Source organism: Neophocaena asiaeorientalis, unplaced genomic scaffold (assembly GCF_003031525.2).
Source record: "Neophocaena asiaeorientalis asiaeorientalis breed wild unplaced genomic scaffold, Neophocaena_asiaeorientalis_V1.1 scaffold39, whole genome shotgun sequence".
NCBI lineage: Eukaryota > Metazoa > Chordata > Mammalia > Artiodactyla > Phocoenidae > Neophocaena > Neophocaena asiaeorientalis.
The window spans coordinates 8,161,718-8,184,177 of record NW_020175670.1 but is presented as its reverse complement, the minus strand read 5'-3'; the positions used below and the strand labels follow the sequence as shown (position 1 = coordinate 8,184,177).

Here is a 22,460-nt window from a genome sequence, read left to right as displayed (position 1 = left end):
CCCAATGTTCACAGCGGCACTGTTTACAATAGCCAAGATATGGAAACAACCTAAGTGTCCATCAACAGAAGAATGGATAAAGAAGGTGTGATATATATAATGGAATATTATTCAGCCATATAAAAGAATGAAATTTACATTTACTCATTTACAACAACATGGATGGATGTAGAGAGTATGATGCTTAGTGAAAGAAGTCAGAGAAAGACAAATACTGATATATAAATATGATGTCATATGACATATCATATGACAAATGTGATATATATGATATCGTATATATGTGGAATCTAAAAAATAAAACAAACGAATATAGCAAAACAGAAACAGACTCACAGATACAGAAAACAAACTAGTGGTTACCAGTGGGGAGAAGGAAGGGGGGAGGGGCAAGACAATGTTATGGGATTAAAACTATTATGTATAAAATAGATAAGCAATGAGGATCTATTGTACAGCACAGGGAAATATAACCATTATTTTGTGATAACTTTAAATGGAGTACAATCTATAAAATATTGAGTCACTATACTGTACACCTGAAGCTAATGTAATGTTGCAAATCAACTACTCTTCAATTAAAAAACTAATGGGGAATTCCCTAGTGGTCCAGTGGTTGGGACTCAGCGCTTTCACTGCCGTGTCCCGGGTTCAATCCCTGGTCAGGGAACTAAGATCCCACAGGCCACGCAGTTCGGCCAAAATAATAATAATAATAGTTACTGGTTTCCACCTTAAAAGATTATTGTAAAGTAATAATCTAAGATTCGTTCAATTCAATTCATTCAATCTTAAATTTCATTTGAGAAATGAAATTTCTTAAAACAGTACTTGATGCATATTAAACACTCAAATGTTAACTACTTGTAATCATTAATAAGTACTGGCAGGATGCCAAACATTACAGTAACTGCCATACACACTTTTATCTCATTTAAATTTCAAAACAATCCTGATAAGCAGGAACTGTTATCATTCCCATTTTGCAGATTAGACAGCTAAAGGTCACAGAGGCTAAGAAATTTGCCTAGAGGTCACAAAGCTAATAAATGGTGGAGGTAGAATTGGAACCCACAACTCTGGCCCTAAATTATTCATTTAACCGCTGTGCTGACTTGCTGGTGTGATAAATCTTCTCAGATGCTTATACATCCCGCCTCATGCACATACCCCAGCCCTGCCACACGCACACACACACACACACACACACACACACACACACCCCCAGCACATCCCAGTGAAGGAGGTCCAGCAGGTGTACCTCCTCCTCCCTCAGAGTCCCCCTGACCTGAGTCCTCGCCCCTCCCAGGGAAGTTGCTGTTACACACACTCTCCCCATCTCAAGCCTCCAGGGTTCAGCAGGACCCTATGGCAAAGAAGCCAAGGAGACATTTTCAAAGAGCTGCAGACCTAAGGGAATGAGATGAGAACTTGGGGCCTGAAGGAAGGAAACAGGAGGAGAAGCTCTGTGCATTCAGTCAGGATCATGGGTTGGGGTGACTGTGGACTTGGGACCCAAACGCAGCCCATCAGTATTGGGATGGGGTAGTTCACACACCACTGAGCAGAGCTCCCCACCTGCAAAACGGTGATATTGGTGCCTGCCTTGTCTCGGTGTTCAACGATAACTGTGTGTGAGCCAAGTCAGAGAGAGGGTCATGAGGGGAGGAACCTTCCTTCGCTGATTCACCATTTCAATTGTTAGATTTGGAAGAGAGCTTTGATGTCATGGACTCATTGGGCAGATAAAGAAACTGAGGAATCAGGAGGTTACACAGCTTTCCCACATCCACATGGTTGATGATGAAGCCACTGCTGGAAGGTAGATTTCTCACACCTGGCACAGACTTTGCCTGGCTGAGTTCACCAAAACACCAACCACCACCTGGCAATAATTAGTTTGGGGCGTAAAACCCCTCCTGATAATTAGACTGTCATGACAGTTGTTTTTCCCAAAGTTCCACAAAACACAAGTTCTGTTGGTTGTTAATATCTTTTATGGGGGAAAAAAAAAGGCTCTGTGGTCAAATAATTTTGGAAAATACTGAGTTAAACAAGGTGAAATCGTGCTTTTTCATAACTATGAATGTGTTCACCTCTCATCTCTGCCGTTTCCAAACCTGTTTGACCAGGGAACCCTTTGGCAGGGGTTTGAACGCACCTCTGCACAAATATTCCATCAAACCCAGTCCTAAGTGATGCTGATACATACATGGTAGCACATTGACTGTTGGGAGTGCATCAAATGAACTATTTGATGGTGCTGATAATAACGGTCTTCTTATAGTCTTTCCAGTTCTCCAAAATCACTAAAGTTCAACCTCTTTAGGAGAAAAGGGAACACACCAGAAAATTTTGTCCCAGAGAGGTTTCAAAGCCTTCCTGGAAAGGAGGATATGATTCTGATGAGGAAAGAGATTGGGTAGTAGTCAAGAATTATCTTCTTCTCCTTTTTCCACTATAGATTCAATACTGCCTATGGAGTTGGGCAGGCAGTCTTTAATTTCTTTTATAAAGCACCTGGTGGTTTCTTCCGTGTGTGGTAGTTATTTTTATCCAATCCTCTTGAGTCTAAGAGGTCAGTACCCAGAAGTGACTCACTACATATTTTTCAACTCTACCTGCTGGCCAGATTAAGGTGAAATCCTGGACTGTTTTCTAAACACTGGCAAGTTGGTTTTTCAAAACAGAGTTGAAATTTAAGTGTTTAATTTTATTATGTCTCTTCCAAACACTCCAACTTCTATCAACTCAAACCACTTGCCAGCAGCTGCTCTGAAAGCTCATTCGTTGACTAGAGCCCTCGAAGCAGGTTGTCCTTGACCCTTGGAATTACATAACTGTAATTCCCAAGCTGGGAAGAGGACCCACGGTTCCTCCCATCTCTCTCAGTTCGTGTCATGCACTTGGCTTTTGGTTTTGGACCACTGGGTGGAGTGAGATTTGATCATGGAAAAGGTAGACCTTCTACTGGAATAATTTATAAAAGCTCATACTCAGGCTTCCCTGGTTGCGCAGTGGTTGAGAGTCCGCCTGCCGATGCAGGGGACGTGGGTTCGTGCCCCGGGCCGGGAAGATCCCACATTAAAAAAAAAAAAAAAAAAAAAAAAAAAAAAAAAGCTCATACTCACCATTCATTCATTCACACCTGTCACTCACCAATCATTCCTTTATTTGAATAACAGGTGTGACGTGCTCCAGGCAAGCTGGTTGCTGCCCTGGATTAGGCATTGCCTGCAAGGGGCTTGTGTTCAGTAAGGGAGGCCGACAGCTGATGAACAGCAATGCCCTAGACTGTAAGTCCCCTTCTGAGATGGGGCAGCCCAAGGACAGGAAGTGTTCTAGTGCCTTCAGTGTTCTAGTGCCTGGGGCTGGATATTGAGGAAAGGTCTTTAGTACATACTCAGAATGAGAGCTAAATCCAGAAAGGCCAGTGGGCTTTTGATGAGCTCCTTTCCAAGACTTTTCTCCATGTGCTTCTTTATAGGGAATAGCTTAATAGCAATGGTTTCCTATAGGTAATGGGTCCTAGCCCAGAGACAAGCAGAAGAAGAACAGACATAAGATTAGTGCTTTTTTTTTTTTAAACTTCCCATTTTTTTTTCCTTTTAACTTTTGGTTTTGACATCATATCAGACTTACTAAAAAGTTGCAAGGAAAGTACAAAGGACCCTCATAAAGTCACAGTCCCCAAATGTTAGCATTTGCTTTATTTTTCTCTCTTTCTCTACACATACACACACAATCTTTTTCCTGAATCATTTTAATAAGTTACAGGTGCCATGCCCTTCTACCCCTAAATACTTCACTCTGAATTTCCGAAGAACAAGGGCATGCTTTTATATAACTCCAGACCAATAATCAAGATCAGGACATTTACATTGGTTTAATACTACTACCTAATCTGCAGACCTTATTCACATTTCACCAGTTGTGTCAATAATGACCTCTTAAAAAAGATCATGATTGCATTTGGCTGTCGTGTCTCGTCCGTCTCCTTTAATCTGGAATAGTTCTTTAGTCTGTCTTTGTTTTTCATAAAGTTACATTTCTTTAAAGAGTACAGACCAGTTGTTTTGCAGAATAGCCCATAATTTGGGTTTGACGTTGCCTCCTGCTTCAATCCAGATTATACTCTTTTGGTAGAAAAACCACAGAAGTGACTCCAAGTTCTCAGTGCATCACATCCGAGGCTGCTGACTAGTCCCGTTACTCACGATGTTACCCTTGATTATTTGATTTAGGTGCTGTGAACCAGGTTTCTCCACTGTAAGGATACTGTTTCACCCCTAAGCATGTGGTGGGGAGCTACTTTGAGACTAAATATCCCATTCTCCTCAAGTTTTCACCCGCTGGTCTCAGCATCTGTTGATGATCCTTGCTTACCTCAACTGTTCCTGTGATGGTTGTCAAATGGTGATTTCTCTAGTTCCATTATTCCTTGTATGTTTGTTAGCTGACTGTCTACTTGTAAGTCAGAGCTTAGCCCCTTTTTAGATTTAGATCCTAGGGATTCATAGACCCTTGTTTTACTCAATGGATTGTAATCCTTTATGTTAATATTTATTCTCATGTTCATGTTGTTCTGTATTTGGCCAGTAGAACCCCTGCCAGCTGGTCCTGTGTCCATTTGACCTGTCCCTGTCATTCTTTAAGATCATCACAATCAGAGGTAGCCCTTTCCGGCTGAGTTGAGCCTTTTTCTATATTCCTTGACTTCCTGATGGATACTCAGTCAATTTCTCTGTCTGGCTGCAAAACTCCTGCCTCCCCCCAGTCTCCCCGTTTCTCCCCACCTTCATCACTAACTCCCTTGTGAAACCAGATTTTCTCGCAAGGGGACTTGACTAGTAACTAATGGGGCTTTAGCGTGCCCGTCTTCAAACACAGGACTGTGTAATTTCAACACGGAACACAGGACAAGAGTCAACCTCCAACACAGGAGTCCAGGAGCAGGCAGGCGCCAGCAGTGGTTGGACACACCATCCTAACGGTGTTTGCTTTTCTCCCGTGCAAACCAGATGACGGTTGCGAAGGCTTTGCCTTTTGCTTCTCTGTTGCTCTTTTCCACTCCAAAGAGAGAGCAAATTCTGATTCTGCTCCATAATAAAGGGCCCCAGACAACTGAGTTCTCACCTTTAAGCCAGATGTTGTCAAAGTGAGGGGGGAGAGAAAGAGACAGACTGCCCGTTTTGAATTCGGTTTTACTTCAGAAAAGCATATACTTTTTTCCCCATGTCCGTGTGCCACGCTGGACCTGGAGTATATCCTTTTTGCACCTGGAGATGGGAGACCTCCTCGCTAAAAGCAAGATGTGGTGTGGCAGGGACACATGAAAAGAGAAACAGATCAGGTTTGATGTTAGGAATCATCATAGAAACAAGAATCACTGTAGACACAGGCGGGCAGGGGTTGGGTGTAAATGCATTAGCCTCCACCCTTTTCGTCAGCGGTCACTCAACCTTGGACGTTGGAGCCTATCTCACTGAGAGAAGGAATGTCGCTGGAGAAGGAAAACACAGGGTGGTGAGAGAGGGCAGGACCTCTAACCAGAAAGAGGCTGCCTCCACTGGGCTGGGGAGAGAGAGGCACAGAGCGTGGCCCTGGGTACGGGACCAGGTCTGTAGGAACCCCAGGGGGTGCACCCTAAAGGGAGGCAGCGGGGGGTGGGGGGGACTGTGAACCTGACTTGAAAGGGGAGAGTCATCAAAACACCTTTTATAACTACATGGCTTTGAAGAAAAATACAGATCCTGTGGTTTTCCAGGGAAAGGGGTGGGTGGTGAAAGCCACAGATGACATGTCGGTTCTCCTAGAAACAGGGAAGCAGAGGCTCTGGAGTTGGGCTCTTAAATCTCAGCAGTAATCTCACTTCCGGGCACGTTGCTTGTGTGGCCACAGCGCCAGCAACAGAGGGTGGGGACAGCCAGCCAGCCTGGCGAGGGTGACTCAGGGTCAGGATGACCTTGGTCAGCCTCAGAGATGCTGGGAAAGCCAGGTGTCGCTCAAGACAAGCCTCTTTCGTTCTTTCTTCTTTCCAGAAGAAAACCTTCCCTACCTACGACTCTGGAACCCACCTGCCTGACATTTTTCAGTAATTCACATCTCACGATTGCTTCAATTACATTATTAAGACCTGTAGTCTGCCCCTCTCTCAAACACTCCAAAGCCCTTTTTTTCTTTTCTTTGACTTTTTTTCTTGCCTCCTATCCTCCTGACTTTTTAAAAACAGATTCCAAGATAAACAAAGGTACTGCAAGCATGGAAACGCCAGATTTTGAGGGCGCAAGTGGAGAGGGGAGGGGCTGATGGTGGGGAGGAAGCACACAGGGGGTTCTTGAACCTGTTATCCAGCTGATATATAAATTATTTGCAGCAAATGGACATAAGTGGGGAGCAGAGGCTGGAAACAAAATCCTGGGCTTGGAAAATGGGGTAATTTCATTGAGACTGCATTGAAAAAGGAAAAGGTTGTACACATATTGCTGGCTAAGCCACCAGTGATTTCTCTCTCTGTGGAATTCTTGTTGCACTTGGGGTGTGCGTCTTTCAGTTGGTGCCACAGTTGATAGAAATATACCATTTGGCCCTTATTCTGGAAACAAGTATTACTTGGTATTGGTAATGCTCTTGTTTGTATGTGTATGTACGTCATGACAACTAGATTCTTTCTTAGGTGCAAAGCTTCCGTCTTTTTTTTTAAACATGCTGTATCTAGACAAAGCTGAGTAATAAGTATATGCTTATTATGAATATTAACTCATATAATCTCCAACAATGCTATGTGGTAGATGCGTCACTATCCCCATTTACAGATGAAATAGCTGAGGCCCAAAGTTACACGGCAGAGCTGGGACCTGAACCAAATAATCCAGGCAATCTCCCCATCTCAAATCCGTAAGCACATCTGCAAAGACTTTCTTTCTTGATCACACGAGGTAACAGTCACAAGTTCCAGAGATTAGGATGTGGATGTTGGATATCTTTGTGTGTGGGGGGGTGGGGGGGGTATAAACCTAGTTTCCTCTAACCAGCCAACTAGTCTATACTTCTTAAAAGACACCAGTAATTTTCTCTGTGGTTAAAGGTTTATGAAGTAGCATCCTGGGAAATTCATGCATGATTGAAAGGAAGGAGAGAGAACAGAGGAAGCAGTGACACAGCTGACGATGAGCGATCCCTCTCTCTCCCTAGCATATGCATCTCATGGAGACAAAGGGACTAGGGCTTTAGATTCTGTCACTGGCTTGTCTTCTTAAAGGTTGTAGCTGTTAGAGATGGAAGATGACTTAAAGTTTCTTCCATACTAATTTTTAGGATTTTCAGAAAAGACCAGAACAGTGTGGTCAGTTTTACATGACGAGAAGGTTTTATTCAGAGGGCAATCATGAGGGAAAAATGCAACTTGGGAGAGGCCAGGGGACAGAGGGCGGGTGGGAAATGAAAGAAGCAAAGATATGAGTCCATCTGCCACCAGCAAGCCCGAAGGGGCGTGTCCTTGAACTGCCAGAGAGTGGAGCCATGGATCGTAGCCGGGATGGGACTCGTGGTGGGAAAAGCAAAACAGAAGCAGTTTAGTCCAAGTAAAGCTTGTGATGATCCCTCCAGCTCTAATCTCCTCAGGTCTGTAACATGGAACGTAAAGATCAGCTGCCGTATCCTGACATCTTTGAATGCTGAGTAGCTAATCCCCTGGCGCGGAAACCTCTCCACTCTCTTACACCATCTGCTGCTGCACGTGGGCTGCACCCCGGTTAAGTCCATGTCCCCTGTGGAAGGCAATGGAAGAGAAAACGCACAGGTCCTTTTCAGTCCCACCTTTCTCTCCCTAACATTCATCAACCTGTTTTTTCCTCATTTGCAAAGTGGAGATGGCATAACTCCCAGGGCTGGGGAAAGGTCTGGCACAAGAGACAAGTGTAAATAAATGTTTGAGAACTCTGAATCGGTGATTTTAGATACGTGAAGGTATTCCGGGTAACCAGTGCCCTCCCTGAATCGCGTTATCCTTTTGCCAAAAATTGTAACTCTACTAACTTTGAGTGTATCTAGGAAAGAAAAAGCAAACTTAATTCCTATTAAAATGTCATTCAGCCTCCCCGGCCCAGTCCAGGCCGAGAGCGCCCGCCTGCTGCTTCCGCTCTCCGCGCAAGCGCCCGAAGCTCCGCGGAGAGCGGCGGGGCCGCGGGCGGGGCCGGGAAGGGAGCGGGCGCCGCTGGCCGGGAAGGTGCTGGAGGCTGCGGTCCGCATGTTGAAGGTGCAGCTCCCCGCGTTATCTTAAGCAGCTCCCAGTCCCCGAGAGCATTACCGGGATCGCCCGGCTCACAGTTTCAGAATGGCTTTGGTTATTGCCTTTCCTCGGTGTACTTGCACTACCTTGCGGCTCGTCCATTCCTCCCGAAGAAAAAGCAGCAGAAGGATAACTTGATTAATCTTAAAATACAAAAGGAAAATCCCAAAGTGGTGAATGAAATAGCCATTGAAGGTTTGTGTCTTACTGAAGCAGCTAATTGTAGGTGTTGGCGTTCTAAGACGTTTCCTGCCTGTGATGGTTCACACGATAAGCATAACAAATTGACTGGAGATAATGTGGGTCCAACAATACTGAAGAAGTATAATAGTAATGAATTAGGATGGAATTCAATTCTGTGCTATAAAATCTTATAACAGTATTTTTCCATCCTTTGTTTATAGAAGATCTTTCAAATGGTAGTCTTAAGTATTGCTACCGGTTGAATAATTATTTCTGCCAATTTATTTTACACTACTGTTTATATTTGACACTTTGTATATTCAGTCATTTATATAGAATTAAATCGTGCAACCCTTTCACTCTGATTTCAAAGAATTAATGTATCTTCCTACAATAAAACGAACACTTTTTATTTTTAAAATAAAATAAAATAAAATGTCCTTCACTCTGTTCTCTCCTTTTTATGCCTTTTTTTCCAGATGATAACAAAAAATAATCCAGATGGGGTGCAGGTGCTGTAAAATGCTACAAAGGTAACATTGAACAAAATGTCCCATCCGAATGGAGGAATTTGTGATTACCACGCAAGCACTTTAAACACCCTGCATGGGTTCAATGCATTCACCCAGCTTGGGGCATGACCACCATTGCCAGGAAATTAAGAGCTGGAACCACTTTAATGTCATTTAAAAGAACACGAGGCCTGGAGTTTTAAATATTTTTTGCACAATGCTCAGAGTGTGTTGGGAACGCTGTCTTTCTCTGAGGCTGAATTTGGTTTGAGTTGAATTTACATTTCTCCAGAGAGCTTCAATGCAAAGAAAAGTTTGAGTTTTTGAAGATGCCTGAAATGGCATCACTGAAAACACCCCAGTCACATATGTGCTTTTAATTTTGTCCAGATTCTATTTCATAAAAATTTGGGCAACATGAATATAATTCTGTATAAAATAAAGGGGAAAAATTAACCGATGATTTTGCTTCCTTAACAAAACTATCTTTATTATGTTAGTTCTGTTCCATATCTATTTCTATCTATATATAGATCTATATATAGATAGATATAGGTATACACACACACACACACCTACATACATATATAAGTTTTATTCCACTATAATTATAATCTGATGTTAGGCTCTATTCAAAAAAATATTTATTGTAAGTATCTTTCATGCTAGTCCAGACTTCATATTTTAATTACTACATATTCCATTGAGGGGTTGAACCATCAGTTCTTAACCAGTTATTTTCCTGTTGTTGGATATTTGTTTTATTTATTTACATTTTTTGTTTGTTTTTCAATTTCATGACCCACTTTTTTCTGTAACTTCTTCCTGCCCTTTTTTGAATCCCTTCTTAAGATCTATTTCCAGTTGGTAGAACATTTTTATACCAACTATATATATTTAATGAGGCACACATATAGACTTAAAAGAGTAATCATGGAAATTTACAGGAATCGTAGAAAACAGCAGAGCCTGTAGTAGATATATTAATAATGAAAGTTAGTTATTAATAAAGTTAATACTTAACCCGACTGGTCTCCCTTCTTCTCACCCCAGCTATCTCTTGGATCCAGTTCAAGTGCCCTCCCCTGGTTATGTCAACGAAGTAAACAGCTGCAAGTTAGATGAAGACGATGGCATTAAGTTAAAAGGCAAACAGAGCCGCGAAGTGCTGGTACACAAGGATGACCCTCCGAGCGAGAGCTCCAAGAGGACCACGAGCAGGAACCAAACGGCTGCTCTGCAGGAGCCCTGCGGGCCGCCCCAAGGACCGCTTCTCCCGGGGGACACGGCCGGGGGACCCTGCGCTGAGAAGACTGGCGGGGCCGTCAATGGCCTCGGCCCCGCTGCTGCCCTGCAGCTCGCTGGCGATCCCGGGTGCCCCCAGGGGGACAGGGGCTCCTGGACCAGTGCCACAAACAAGGGTTACACGACTCGGCCCTTCCTTGGAGGAGGAAGTGCCAGGCAACCGGACTGCGTGCTGCTGGCTTCAGGAGAGACCCGTGTCATCGGAAACGGCGACTCCAGCGCGTCTGGCGCGGCAGGGCATCCCGCCTGGGAAATCCCAGACCACGTCCTCCAGATACCCGCCCCCGATTACCCTCAGCTGTGGGGCTCAGCCGACGACGACGCAGATCACGTTGATCGCGAAGAAAAGCACTGCCTTTTCAAGAGCCACACAGAGGAGGAGCCCGGGCAGGGCGCTCCCCCCGGGGCGAGGGAGCGTGGTTTGAATATGCCCTTCTCGGTGAAGAGAAGCCGGGATTCATTAAACAAGGCCGTGGCAACTGAAGTTCTAAGTGTATACCTTAAAGAAGAGGATCCTGCACAGGACGTACCTGTGGTCGATTCGAGAAACGGGTGGGAGGAGACCCAGGGCTCCCCTGGAGATGCGAGTGGGGAGACGGTGGATGAGGACGCAGAGGTGGCCGAAGCCCTGGCCGCTTTAGAGGCAGCTACTGCGGGAGAAGATGTGGACGAGGCAGAGTAGGGGAGCAGCTTTGCGCCGGCAAGGAAGCCAGCGTTGTGCTGGGCGTATGGGGCTGGGTTTGCTCCTTAGACACAGAGCTGATGACCGCAGCGCAGATGGGTGCAGCCTTACCGGTGGTTGACACCCAGCAGCTGTTCTGATGGCTGTGAGCGCCTGGGCCACACCGCTTGTTAAACATGGAGAGTACCACAGTCTAGATGGGCTAAAACTCGAGACACGAGAATAAAAGTCAGAGTGGGCCACAGTGCTCGTGTCCACAGCGCATGCAGACATTAAACAGCCTGCTTGGCACCCTGCACGACTCCCCCAGAACATCTGGTGCAGATGTCCCTGAGGATGCGCTGACGTCCCAGCGCTTAATCCCAAGCGCACAGATTCACAGAACATTCTGTTTGACTCTAAATTCTCTATCTTGCTTTTGAGAGCCAAACGTTATACCCAACCCGAGAAAGGTAACTACCCCCACTTAAAGTGCCTAATGTATGGTTTACCTTCAGGGACAATCACCCAGGGAACTAATAACTAACCACTTGTTGGACCGGGGGTGAAGCTCAGCAGCTTTCAGGGTGGAGCACGAGCCGCCCGTAAACACATGGTTAGTCATTAGCTGTGATATCAGGACACCTTGACCTTAATTTTTTTACATTATTACTTTTTAATCTCCTGTGGGATTGGGGAGTCTGGTCAAAATAATTATTTAAACTGCTTGTGTCAAATTCAGGTTTTCATGAGATTTGGAACAGCAAAGAGATAGATGGAGTGTTTTGTGCCATGTTAATGTCTGATTGTGATTAAAATATAGCAACATATGTGTCTGTGTGTCTTAACTCAAGAGTGCTTCTAATTTTCCCAGACTGAGCATTAGTGACCCTTGATGTTTCTTCCAATTTAAACAGCTAGACTATTAAATTACAGATGAGGAGGAGACTAGGTTGGTCTGCCAAGAATGGCTTTGACTCTCTGTCCCTGTAGTTCAAACTCTTGGCACCATGATTACCTGTGCAGATCTGACCTTTAGGATGAATAGCCCTCTCTGGGTTTCAGCCTTCTAATTTATAAACAAGGACAGCCATTTAGACATGGCTTGATGGGGAATTTAGAGGATGGTCAAGAGTATTTAGAAAAATACCAACATGGAGGATGCTTTATATGGTGTTTCATAACACAGGCTCTGAAATCTGACCTTGGTCGGATTTCCAGCTTTGCATGTGACCTTGGGCAAAGAATGTATCCCTTCTGTTTGCCCATTAATTGAGAATAATAATATGTATTTCTAGAGATTGTCATAATGTCATCGCTCCATTTTGGTAATTATTTAACATAAACATGATTTCTGAGCCTAACAGACAGACATTTCCCTGGGTTTGCTTGATGACAAGCCACCTCTACATACAAGGTCACTCAGAGCGTTTAAAGGCTAAACTGTTGGCATTGTTAATTGCATTGTTGGTTTACTGCTCTATTTAGTACACCAGATGCTTAATATTTCAAAGTGGTTCCTTCAACAATCTCCTAAGTGTACCTGTTGGGATCAGGTCCAGCTGCATGTGATAAATGTCTTATAAAAATAGAGATTTATTTACCTTTTATGTAAAAGAAGTCTGGAGGTAGCAGTCCAGGCTGGTAGAGGATGCCATGGTATCAGCGACTTATGTTCCTTCTATCATTTGGCTTCCGTCTCAAGATTACTGTGTGGTCCACAATGGCTGCTGGGGCTCCAGTCACTCATTTGCTTTCCATGCTGGAAAAAGAATAACGGGTCAGAAGATCTCACTCCCTCTCTGTTAAGGACCTTCTAGAAGTGTAACTCAACCTTCCCACTTGTTTCTCATTGGTCAACATCTGGTTACTTGGTCACATCCAGCTGCCAGAAAGGCTAGGAAGACTTACCTTTCTAGCTATGAGCATGGCTTTCCCAACTAAATTCAGGATTCAGTTACGGAGAAGGGGGAGAATGGACGTTGAGTTATGAGATGGTCTGCTTACAATCTGCCACACCAGGTCCTCAAAACACAAAAGCCCGGGATAGAGCTGATTTGAAAGAGATTGAAAGATATTTGCATTTAGTGTGACACAGGAGGAGTCTGACCCTTTGGCCCAAGGAGGACTGGACAGCTACAGCCTTCCCAGCTTCCCATGGGTATCTCCAAAACAGAAGGATGAAAGAAGAAAAATCGGACAAGGAAAGGGGAAAGTGAGGTATTCCTGCAGACAAGTCTCTTTCCCTGGCACAGAAACACACTTCTGCATTTCCATGTTTACCTAATTTTACATTTTAGGGCGGCTACAGAGAGTTCACCATGATTAAAAACTCTCAACTTTTAAAGATTCTTTATATATATTTAGAAAATTCTTTATATAAAGATTCTTTATATGTGAATAACTGCTTCAAAAAGGTTAACAGAATTTCATGTGTTTTGTTAAAAGCAGCCCTGGCCCCAATATCCAGGCTCCACCAAAGGACATCAGGGCAAATGTCAGAATCTTTAGGTTGAGAAGAAACTCCAGATTTGAGCTTTTTCCCCTGCAGCTTGTCTGGCAGCTGAGAATCCTGCTCTGTGCAATGTCTTCTTTCTGCAGCCTGGTCCCACCCCTTATCAAAAGTGGTGCTGGTGCTAGTGATGCTTTTCAAACATTCTGGACAGTCTGACAGCATAGATGCCCTCTGAATGTAAGGCACTGGCTGTGATTAGAAGTGGACATCACAATCCAGAAAGGAGGAGATATATGTATATGTAGAGCTGATTCATTTTGCTGTACCGTATAAACTAACACAATATTGTACACCAGCGACACTACAATTAAATAGATATATAGAGAGAGAGATAGATAGATAGATATTAAGAAGTGGACATCACAGTCTCCTTGATCTTAGCAAACTGCATTGCATGGATATTTACCATGTTAAATCTTGATTTTGATATAAGACTATTTCTATAGTACATGTAGTTTTCTTGAGCTAGGAAGTTACATTTCACTTTTTACTGATAGTTGAACTATCGTATAAATATGAAATTAGATGTTTTTCCCTGGTTTCCGAGGCAGATGGTAGCATATTGTTATAACTGTCAAAGCAGATCCGCAAGGGATTAAAGAGGATTTCAGGTTCTTAGCACACACCCATTTGTCCATGTTCCGTAACTTTTAGCCAGTCACCGTTTTCCTCTTTCTGTCTTCCTCTGCCCTGACCCTAAGGGCAAGATTATCTCTTTTCTTCTTTTTTTTTTCTTTAAACTGAGGTATAATTGACGTACAGTATTATATGTTTCATTTGTACAGCATAGTGATTTTTAAAGGTTATACTCCGTTTATAGTTATTATAAGATATTGGCTGTATTCCCTGTGTTGTGCATTACCTCCTTGTAGCTTATTTATTTCATACATAGTAGTCTGTATCTCTTGATCCCCAAGGCCTACCTTGCCCGCCTGTCCCCCACCCATTCTCATCTTAACGCTTCATCAGTATCTCCCAGCAGGAGGCCTTAGGAAGACGGAAGGAAGCACCAAATGCAAGTACATGAGTGCAGATCTGACTTCCTTAGTTTTGTCCTCTGTGTGCAGTCACAGGAATGTGGCCTCTGCTCTTGAACTTGGACTTTATTCTTCATCAAGGGGACTCCTATTTGTACAATGAGTCTTTCGATGAAAATGTGGAAATTCTTGCTTTCTGTTTATTTTTTTTTTCTTCTAGAGTAAACCTCATTCTTTTTAAAACCTGCCATTTTAGAGCTGGTGATAATTAAACAGAGACAAGCTGACATTTATTTTTCGTGGTAAACGCTTTCTCTGTTAACTTACGGAAATAAGTTGCTCATTTATTTATGTACTAAATTTATAAGTTCCTCCAATGTATTAGGTTATAGTAGACATATAACAGGCTGACTTTTTAAGCACTCTTAGCCACTCTAAGAAACAACATGCTAGGCGAATCTATTAAATATGCTTGGAGTTGACCATTAGCAATTTTTTTTTCCGACTAAAGTGACTATGATAAAGAAGCACCTTTTGCCTAGATCTAGGATGGTGTGCGGCACAGGTGAGACTCAGTACATTATTTGTTGAATGAAAGACTAAAAGCTTTTCACGTGTAGTGGAGGAGACATCATGCAGCTGATTAAAATTCCGAATGCTAACTGTGAGATTGGGATATGTTGTGATAAAGGTATAAATGCAGGGCTGTGGAAGCACAGTCTAGATGAATATGAGAGAAAAGAAATTACACGTATTAGTCACGCGTTTCACTCCGGCGGCCCTGCTCCATTTGAATAAGGAGGCTGCCCGGTGGTCTGTGGAAAGATGGGCACAGAGAGGAATTGAGTAGCCAGTGGAGGTTTGGTCTCCATCACGAGGTCACGTTACCCTGAGGAGCTTACTCCCAAACTGAGACAACAACCTTAAGAAAACCAATGTTTGGGGCCAAGCAGTGGGAAACTTGGCTCACCACATTTTTCAGTCATCTTGAACTCAATCTTTCAAATCCTGGAGGGGAAAGAAGGAAAGGGTGTGTATTTGTGACATGAGACTCAGATGTCACTTTTCTCTTGGCGCCTCGTGGTAGAAAAATACATGGGGGTTGGCTCCGCGATTAACCCCTGCAGCCATGCGCGGCGACCTCCAGGTCTTCGGAGATTCTGACCACACAGCATGGGCCGGGCACTCACACTCGTGCCCCTCTTCAACCCTAATCAGCCTGGGGTGGAATCAGCCTGTGCCTCTTACTCATTGTATGACCTTGGGTTTAAGTTTCTTAACTTTGCTGAGCCTGAGTTTCCTCAACTGTAAAATGGGGATCCTTCCTACATCCCAAGTGGAAGGCAGACATTCTCAAATTTCAGGGTGCTTGTTTTATAAAAGCAGGTTTCTGGGTCTCAGCTCTTAGAGACTTGGATTCAGCAGGTCTTGGGTGGGGCCCCAGCATCTGCATAGTTGTTGTGGGTGTCTCTCCAGCCACACTTGGAGAAACTCTGAGACTAGAGCAGGACTCGCCACACCTTTTTGATCTTGCACCAGTTATCAGTAAAAATTGTCACACTCCTACCCCTAATAGAAGTATGTTTACAAGTAAATGTACCGGTCCTCTTGTACTATGTCATACACTTTGTAGAGCAGTATTAACATAACAGATATCAGTCTGGGTTTTAATATTTTCTTCCCATACCCCTGGGTTATGTGAAACCTACTTTGAAAACCACCGATTTAGAAGCTCAAATGAACTATCTATAAAAGCACTCTAAATAGACAAAACCGGACTAAGATTTTCGACAAGATACATGGCCTATATATATGCATGTGAGCCATACACTTGGAATACGAGCAAACGTGAAAATACCTCCCCAATACACTCGTCGCTACTGTTCACCCTCATCTCACCCTTTGAGCTTGATTTTTTAGGAGACTTCTGTATTTTCGCCTTTTAAGCGTTTTGGAATAGTTAATACAAAACAAGGGTAAAACATGACCCAGAGACCAGAAGGTAGACAAAGAATTTTACTCATTTCCCTTATCAAATCTACACATTCCCAATTTACATAAGTGAGACAGTTGGAGGACAGGCTGATTAGAATATTTGTTTAGTGGGGCTCTTGCTGTTTTGAAAACAAAGCCATAAAGTTTTCTCTTGACATCCGTTACCAACCTTAGAAGAAAATCCCACAAAAATAATTTCATTTCCAGGTTCTACTCATCCTTTTTCATTCTCCAAAGTAGCTCCAAAGCTATCAAGATTGGTACATATAAACTTTGCTCCTCGTATAAACAAGGGAAGATTTTTACAGGCCAAGGAGAGTTGCTGGTCTCTTCTCATGAACTAATGTGCTCTCCCTGTCTTAAATGTTCATGCCTAGAACAGAATCAAAAGTTTTGAATTACCCATTTATGAAGCCATATGACCATAGGCTCTAAGATTTTCATGATGTCAGCCATTGTCCAGGAGACAAACCAAGAACTGTACAGTGTTTAAATTAAAAGTTTATAAAGATGGATTTCCCTGGTGGCTCAGTGGTTAAGAATCCACCTGCCAATGCAGGGGACACGGGTTCGAGCCCTGGTCTGGGAAAAGCCCACATGCCAAGGAGCAATTAAGCCCGTGTGCCACAACTACTGAGCCTGCGTTCTAGAGCCCGTGAGCCACAACTACTGAAGCCCACACACCTAGAGCCCATTCTCTGCAACAAGAGAAGCCACCACAATGAGAAGCCCGCACACCGCAACGAAGAGTAACCTCCGCTCGCCACAGCTAGAGAAAGCCCACGCGCAGCAACGAAGACCCAATGCAGCCAGAAATAAATAAATAAAATAAATTACTTTTTTAAAAAGAAATGGACTAAAATTATTTTTTAAGCTTATAGAGAAAAATTTTATAACAAGAAAAACATCTGAAGACACTTTCAAAATAATTTGCCAAATAATACAGTTATTGATACAGAAATTTTATTCAGTAATAACTTCTGAGAGACAGCAAGTTACGTTTTGTTTGTTTGTTTGTTGCGGTACGCGGGCCTCTCACTGTTGTGGCCTCTCCCGTTGCGGAGCACAGGCTCCGGACGCGCAGGCTCAGCGGCCACGGCTCACGGGCCCAGCCGCTCCGCGGCATGTGGGATCTTCCCGGACCGCGGCACGAACCCGTGTCCCCTGCGTCCGCAGGCGGACTCTCAACCACTGCGCCATCAGGGAAGCCCCGTTTTTTTTTTTTATAGGTGCAAATATAGCTTAACTATTTTTAAAACTACCATTTGTCAAGCATTTAGTACTGCTTCAGTTCTGCATATGCGTCACCTTCCTTAAGTCCACCATGACCCTATAAGTTGTAGGTATGATTATCCCTATTTCACAGATGAGGAAATGGAGGCTCACAAAACTATCTAATTCATCCATCGTCACACAGTCAGTGGTAGAACCTCAACTGAACTCAGTTTGAACAACAAGCTTCCTTTTAAGGAATAGGTAATACAGCCTCTCTGTGGAGACAGCCATGTTGCCATCAGAAAAAACGGGCTGAATCAAAATGTGAAATTTCTAAGAAAAAATAGCCTTTGGTCTCCATTATTGCAGGGAATGCAGCAATCACAACAATCAAGTGAATTCTGAGATCTGAAAGTTGGGGGAACTTTAAACCAAGGTGGTGGCGCTAAGAACAATCCAGGGCTTCCCTGGTGGCGCAGTGGTTGAGAGTCCGCCTGCCGATGCAGGGGACACGGGTTCGTGCCCCGGTCCGGAAAGATCCCACATGCCGTGGAGCGGCTCGGCCCGTGAGCCATGGCCGCTGAGCCTGCGCGTCCGGAGCCTGTTGCTCCGCAACGGGAGAGGCCGCAGCAGTGAGAGGCCCGCGTACCGCAAGAAAAAAAAAAAAAGTCCAATACTGGAAAAGTAAACTTACATGTATTGTCAATTAGGAAAGAAAGGTTTTTGGTTTTTGTTTTGTTTTATTCTTTTTCTGGTTCTGAGGAAGATTTTAATAAAGAAGTGAAACGTTAGTCAAGGCCTTATCTGTAAAATCTCTGAGATTGTCTACGACCAACGATATTTGTGTTTTTACAATGATCACATGAACGGCCAGTGCAAAGTATCTTGAAATTCCTTTCCTCAGTAATGTCACCTGTAAAATGGAAGTGGTGGCTCTGCCTCCCCCCGAGCTGTAATGCAACTTACAGGAGATACAGAATATAAAGTGCTTAGCACATACCCAGCACCGGGTAAATAATAAACGTTAGATGTGATTCTATTACCCAGTGAAGGTCATCTCACACTGGACCACTTTTTTATGAGTAGCATTTACACTTTTTTTTAATAACTAAAGTTTGATTTCTATGACCACCAAAGCTTTCTGCACCACTTCTAATCATGTTGAATTATTTCTAAACTAGATAAGTCCTTTTCTACCTACATTATTAACAATCATCTCAAGGTAAACATGCATCTTGGGGGCACTTCGAATTTAATATTTTGTATTTTCATCATTATTATTTTTGTATTCTCATCATTATTATTATTTTTTTTGTATTCTCATCATTATTATTTATTTTCATCATTTAACCATTGGAGGATACACAGTAATTTATGCCTAGTCACAATTTTGTCATGCTATGTTTGAAATATTTGAGGCATTAAAACTAACCTATTTCTTGGGCTTCCCTGGTGGCGCAGTGGTTGAGAATCCGCCTGCCAATGCAGGGGACGCGTGTTCGTGCCCCGGTCCAGGAGGATCCCACATACAGGAGAGGCTGCAACAGTAAGAGGCTGGGTACCCAAAAAAAAAAAAAAAAAAAAAAAAACTAACCTATTTCTTTAATCCTCCCTTGCCACAAATACATTTTTATTAAATAAAATGCATTTTTAATGCAAGATAGAAATCTTGGGTTTGGTAGGGTTGGTTAGTTAGTTCAGGGGAATTGTTTTGTTAGGTGTTTTTTTTATTTGGCCAACATTAAGATATTCATCCATAATCAAACCCAGAAATTTTGTAATTTAGGTTTCATGTTATGATTCCAAGAGCATTTTCTCTATAATTTCTCAGTCAGAATGATTTGCAAATAAAAAGAAGTCAAGTTCTTTTTAAGACTATACCACATTCATGTCTTATCCTAAGAGTGATACGATAAAATGAGAGCCTGTACATGCAGAGAAAGAACACACCCCTTGTCTTGTAGATCCGGCTCCATTTAACATTGGAGCAATGAGATCATCCTCTCACTTAAGGTATTTGACCTGGTTCCAGAAGAATCTCAGGCCCAGATAGAATCTTAGAAGTTGCCTCTTCTACCTGATCCCTCCTACTCTCCAATCGCCCCCATCCCCACCCCGGATCCATCTTCAATGTGAAGCAATTTTAATGTGGCAAAAACATCAAGAACCCACACTCAAATGGCCAAATACTCATCACTCTATCATTTATTTCACTAAAGAGGGGCTGAGTTTGGCAACTCCAAGGCAGCTCACTGACTCAGCGCTGGCTGTGTCCGGCCCCATGCTACATGCACTACCTGCCCACGCTCTTATAATCCTGACGGTCTCCCTAAAAGGCACATATTATCTTCAGTCTAGTCTATTATCTTCAGTTAGAAGATTGGGATCTGAAAACCTTAAGGTCACAGATGGCCAGAGTCATCTGAATGCCAAAGTTGTGCTCTGACAGGAGCTACAGTCTCAAGCCCTATGGCAAATCAAGGAAAGATGGTGGAATGGAGGTTATCCTAAGGCAACGAAGTTCGGAGAGGGTTTGCAAGAGCATTTCAGAACAGATGCCACACCAGGGCCGGGGCCCCTGGGTATGGATCTGAGGCAGCGCTGGGCAGCCTCAGCTGTAGGGCTGGATGTCTGATACTCCTTATGTATCTACTTTTCTGAGAATAATTGCACCGACTGTGGGGTTTTGTGATTGTTGTCAGAAGTGATAGAAACTCAACCCAAAGGCGGTGAGACAAAAGAGGGATGTCCTTGGAATGTTCATAAAGCTCGGAAGGGCAGCTGGGCCTCAGGGTCAAATGAATCTAGGCCTTGACAACAAACCAGGACTGCCTCGCTTCCCTCTGCATGTTCCCTTCCTTTCTTCAGACCAGCTTCCTTGGCACTGCCTCTGTCACATCCAGCTGCGGTCAGGGCAGCGGGGCGCCTGGCTGGGTTCTAAGAGGGAGGAGAAGAGTTCTCCAAAGGAGGGGGCATAATCCCAGAAGGGAGAGGCACTGGGCTGATGGAGTTTCAGCTGCCCCCTGCACACACTACCTCTTCATCCTCAACTCTTTTTTCTATCTCTGTGCTTCTGCCTCCCCAAAATTTGGACTCTCCTCTACTCTGTGGTTCTTCCACGAGGCTTCTGAACTCTAACTGTGGTTCAGCAAAAAGTGTCCTGGCTCAGCTCCACACTTGGACAGAGCTGTGTGTGCTTGGCCTCTTCACAAGCCACCTTGATCAGCTGTGGTGGGACAGGTACACACAGACCCTTTACCAAGCTACCAAGCTTGGTTGTTGACGATGACAGTGCCCTCCATCAGGGTTGCCATGGAGCCCACGGCAGGCACCGTGACTTTGCCTGCATTTTCCTAGTCCTTAAAAGTCCTGAGAGATAGGTCATTTTACAGCTGAGGAAATTGCATCTCAGAAGGTAAGGTAAGGGACTTCCCTGGTGGTCCAGTGGCCTAAGACTCCGCGCTCCCAATGCAGGCGGCCCGGGGTTCGATCCCAGGTCAGGGAACTAGATCCCCACATGCCGCAACTAAGAGTGTGCATTCTGCAACTAAAGATCCCGCATGCTGCAACAAAGATCCTGAAAGCCTCAACTAAGACCCAGCGCAGCCAAATAAATAAATAATTTTTTTTTAAAAAAAGAAGAAAAGAGGGTAAAGTAATTTCCCCAACATTGCACAGGCAGTGAGCATCAGAGCCACAACTCAGAGCCAACATCAAAGGCCGGGGCCACTGCTCTGAGACCGCACTGCTTCTCACAGCCACACCACTTCCATGGCAGGATTCAGGGCATGGGGTCTCCTCCAAATAAGAACTCAATTATTTCTACCAGCATCCACACGTGCAGGGAAATAAGTTCCCAGGTGAGAAACTGGGATTTCCTATGAGAAAGACAATAGAGACCAGCTACTAGGGTCAGAAAATGAGTTAGGAAAAATCCAAACTTCAATTTTTACTCCCATAAAATAGCTGATGATAATCTTTCATTTTTAAAGGTAGACTTTTGTTTATTTATTCATTCATCGTGAAATCGTGCCTACGTACTTTCTGAGCGCCCGGCCCTGAAAGACACACCACCACCAATAAATGGCCCAGGAGCTAAGCTTCCTGCACTTCTCGCATTCGGCCGGCAGAGGGGGCAAGTGCCAGCTCTGTGCGAGGCGGACAACCGCCCGCCTGGGCAGCAGCTGAAGCGGGTGGGCAACGACACCAGCTGGGCGGCCACAGAATGCCGGGGACAGAGTCCCAGGTGCCCTTTCGGGTGTTTGGAGCTACCATGAGGGATCTCCAGGAAGATCTGAGAACAGTCCTGAAGAATGGTCCTGGGAGGATGAGGAATGAACAAAGGAAGCCCTGGATAGAACCTGCCCTGCAGACAAAAGGGTTCAGAGGATTTAAGAACTGGTAAGGACCTCGGGTGAAAAACGGAGTCTCCTTTGACCACAGCCAAGCCCTGAATGGTGGGACCCCACTTCCAAAGCACCAACATCCTGCTGTCCTCAGTGGGAGGGAAGGAAGTGTTCCTCCACACTTCCACTATATCAGATCATCAGGGTGGAGGAAAGCTCGATATCTGGATTTGAAAAGGAAGTGCAGGAGCATACAAGGCCATGGACCGTCAGTCCCCTTGGCAACTTCATCCTGGACCTGCCGGTGAGAGAGCTGAATCCTAGGGAGGATCTTAGAGAGGATATCAAAAGGCTGATTGAGGGCTTCCCTAGGGCTTCCCTAGGGCTTCCCTGGTAGCGCAGTGGTTGAGAGTCCGCCTGCCGATGCATGGGACACGGGTTCGTGCCCCGGTCCGGGAAGA

General features: G+C 44.2%; 1 protein-coding gene and 1 pseudogene across 3 annotated transcripts in view; both read left to right on the top strand.

Annotated features, from left to right (window-relative positions):
- PGCKA1 (PDCD10 and GCKIII kinases associated 1) overlaps window positions 1–11,781 on the top strand; it is a 28,417-nt gene extending 16,636 nt beyond the window's left edge. For 2 of the 3 annotated variants that reach the window (XM_024731699.1, XM_024731700.1), the window contains 2 exons: window positions 8,953–9,006; window positions 10,039–11,781. In XM_024731699.1, the coding sequence (XP_024587467.1) occupies window positions 8,975–9,006; window positions 10,039–10,972 (966 nt within the window). In that variant the 5' untranslated portion in view covers window positions 8,953–8,974 and the 3' untranslated portion in view covers window positions 10,973–11,781. Of the gene's footprint in view, window positions 1–7,576; window positions 7,802–8,952; window positions 9,007–10,038 lie in introns of those variants that run through there. The other variant, XM_024731701.1, reaches the window with a different exon arrangement.
- Window positions 8,084–8,667, top strand: LOC112390649 (CDGSH iron-sulfur domain-containing protein 2 pseudogene; annotated as a pseudogene).
- Window positions 11,782–22,460: the final 10,679 nt, after the last annotated feature.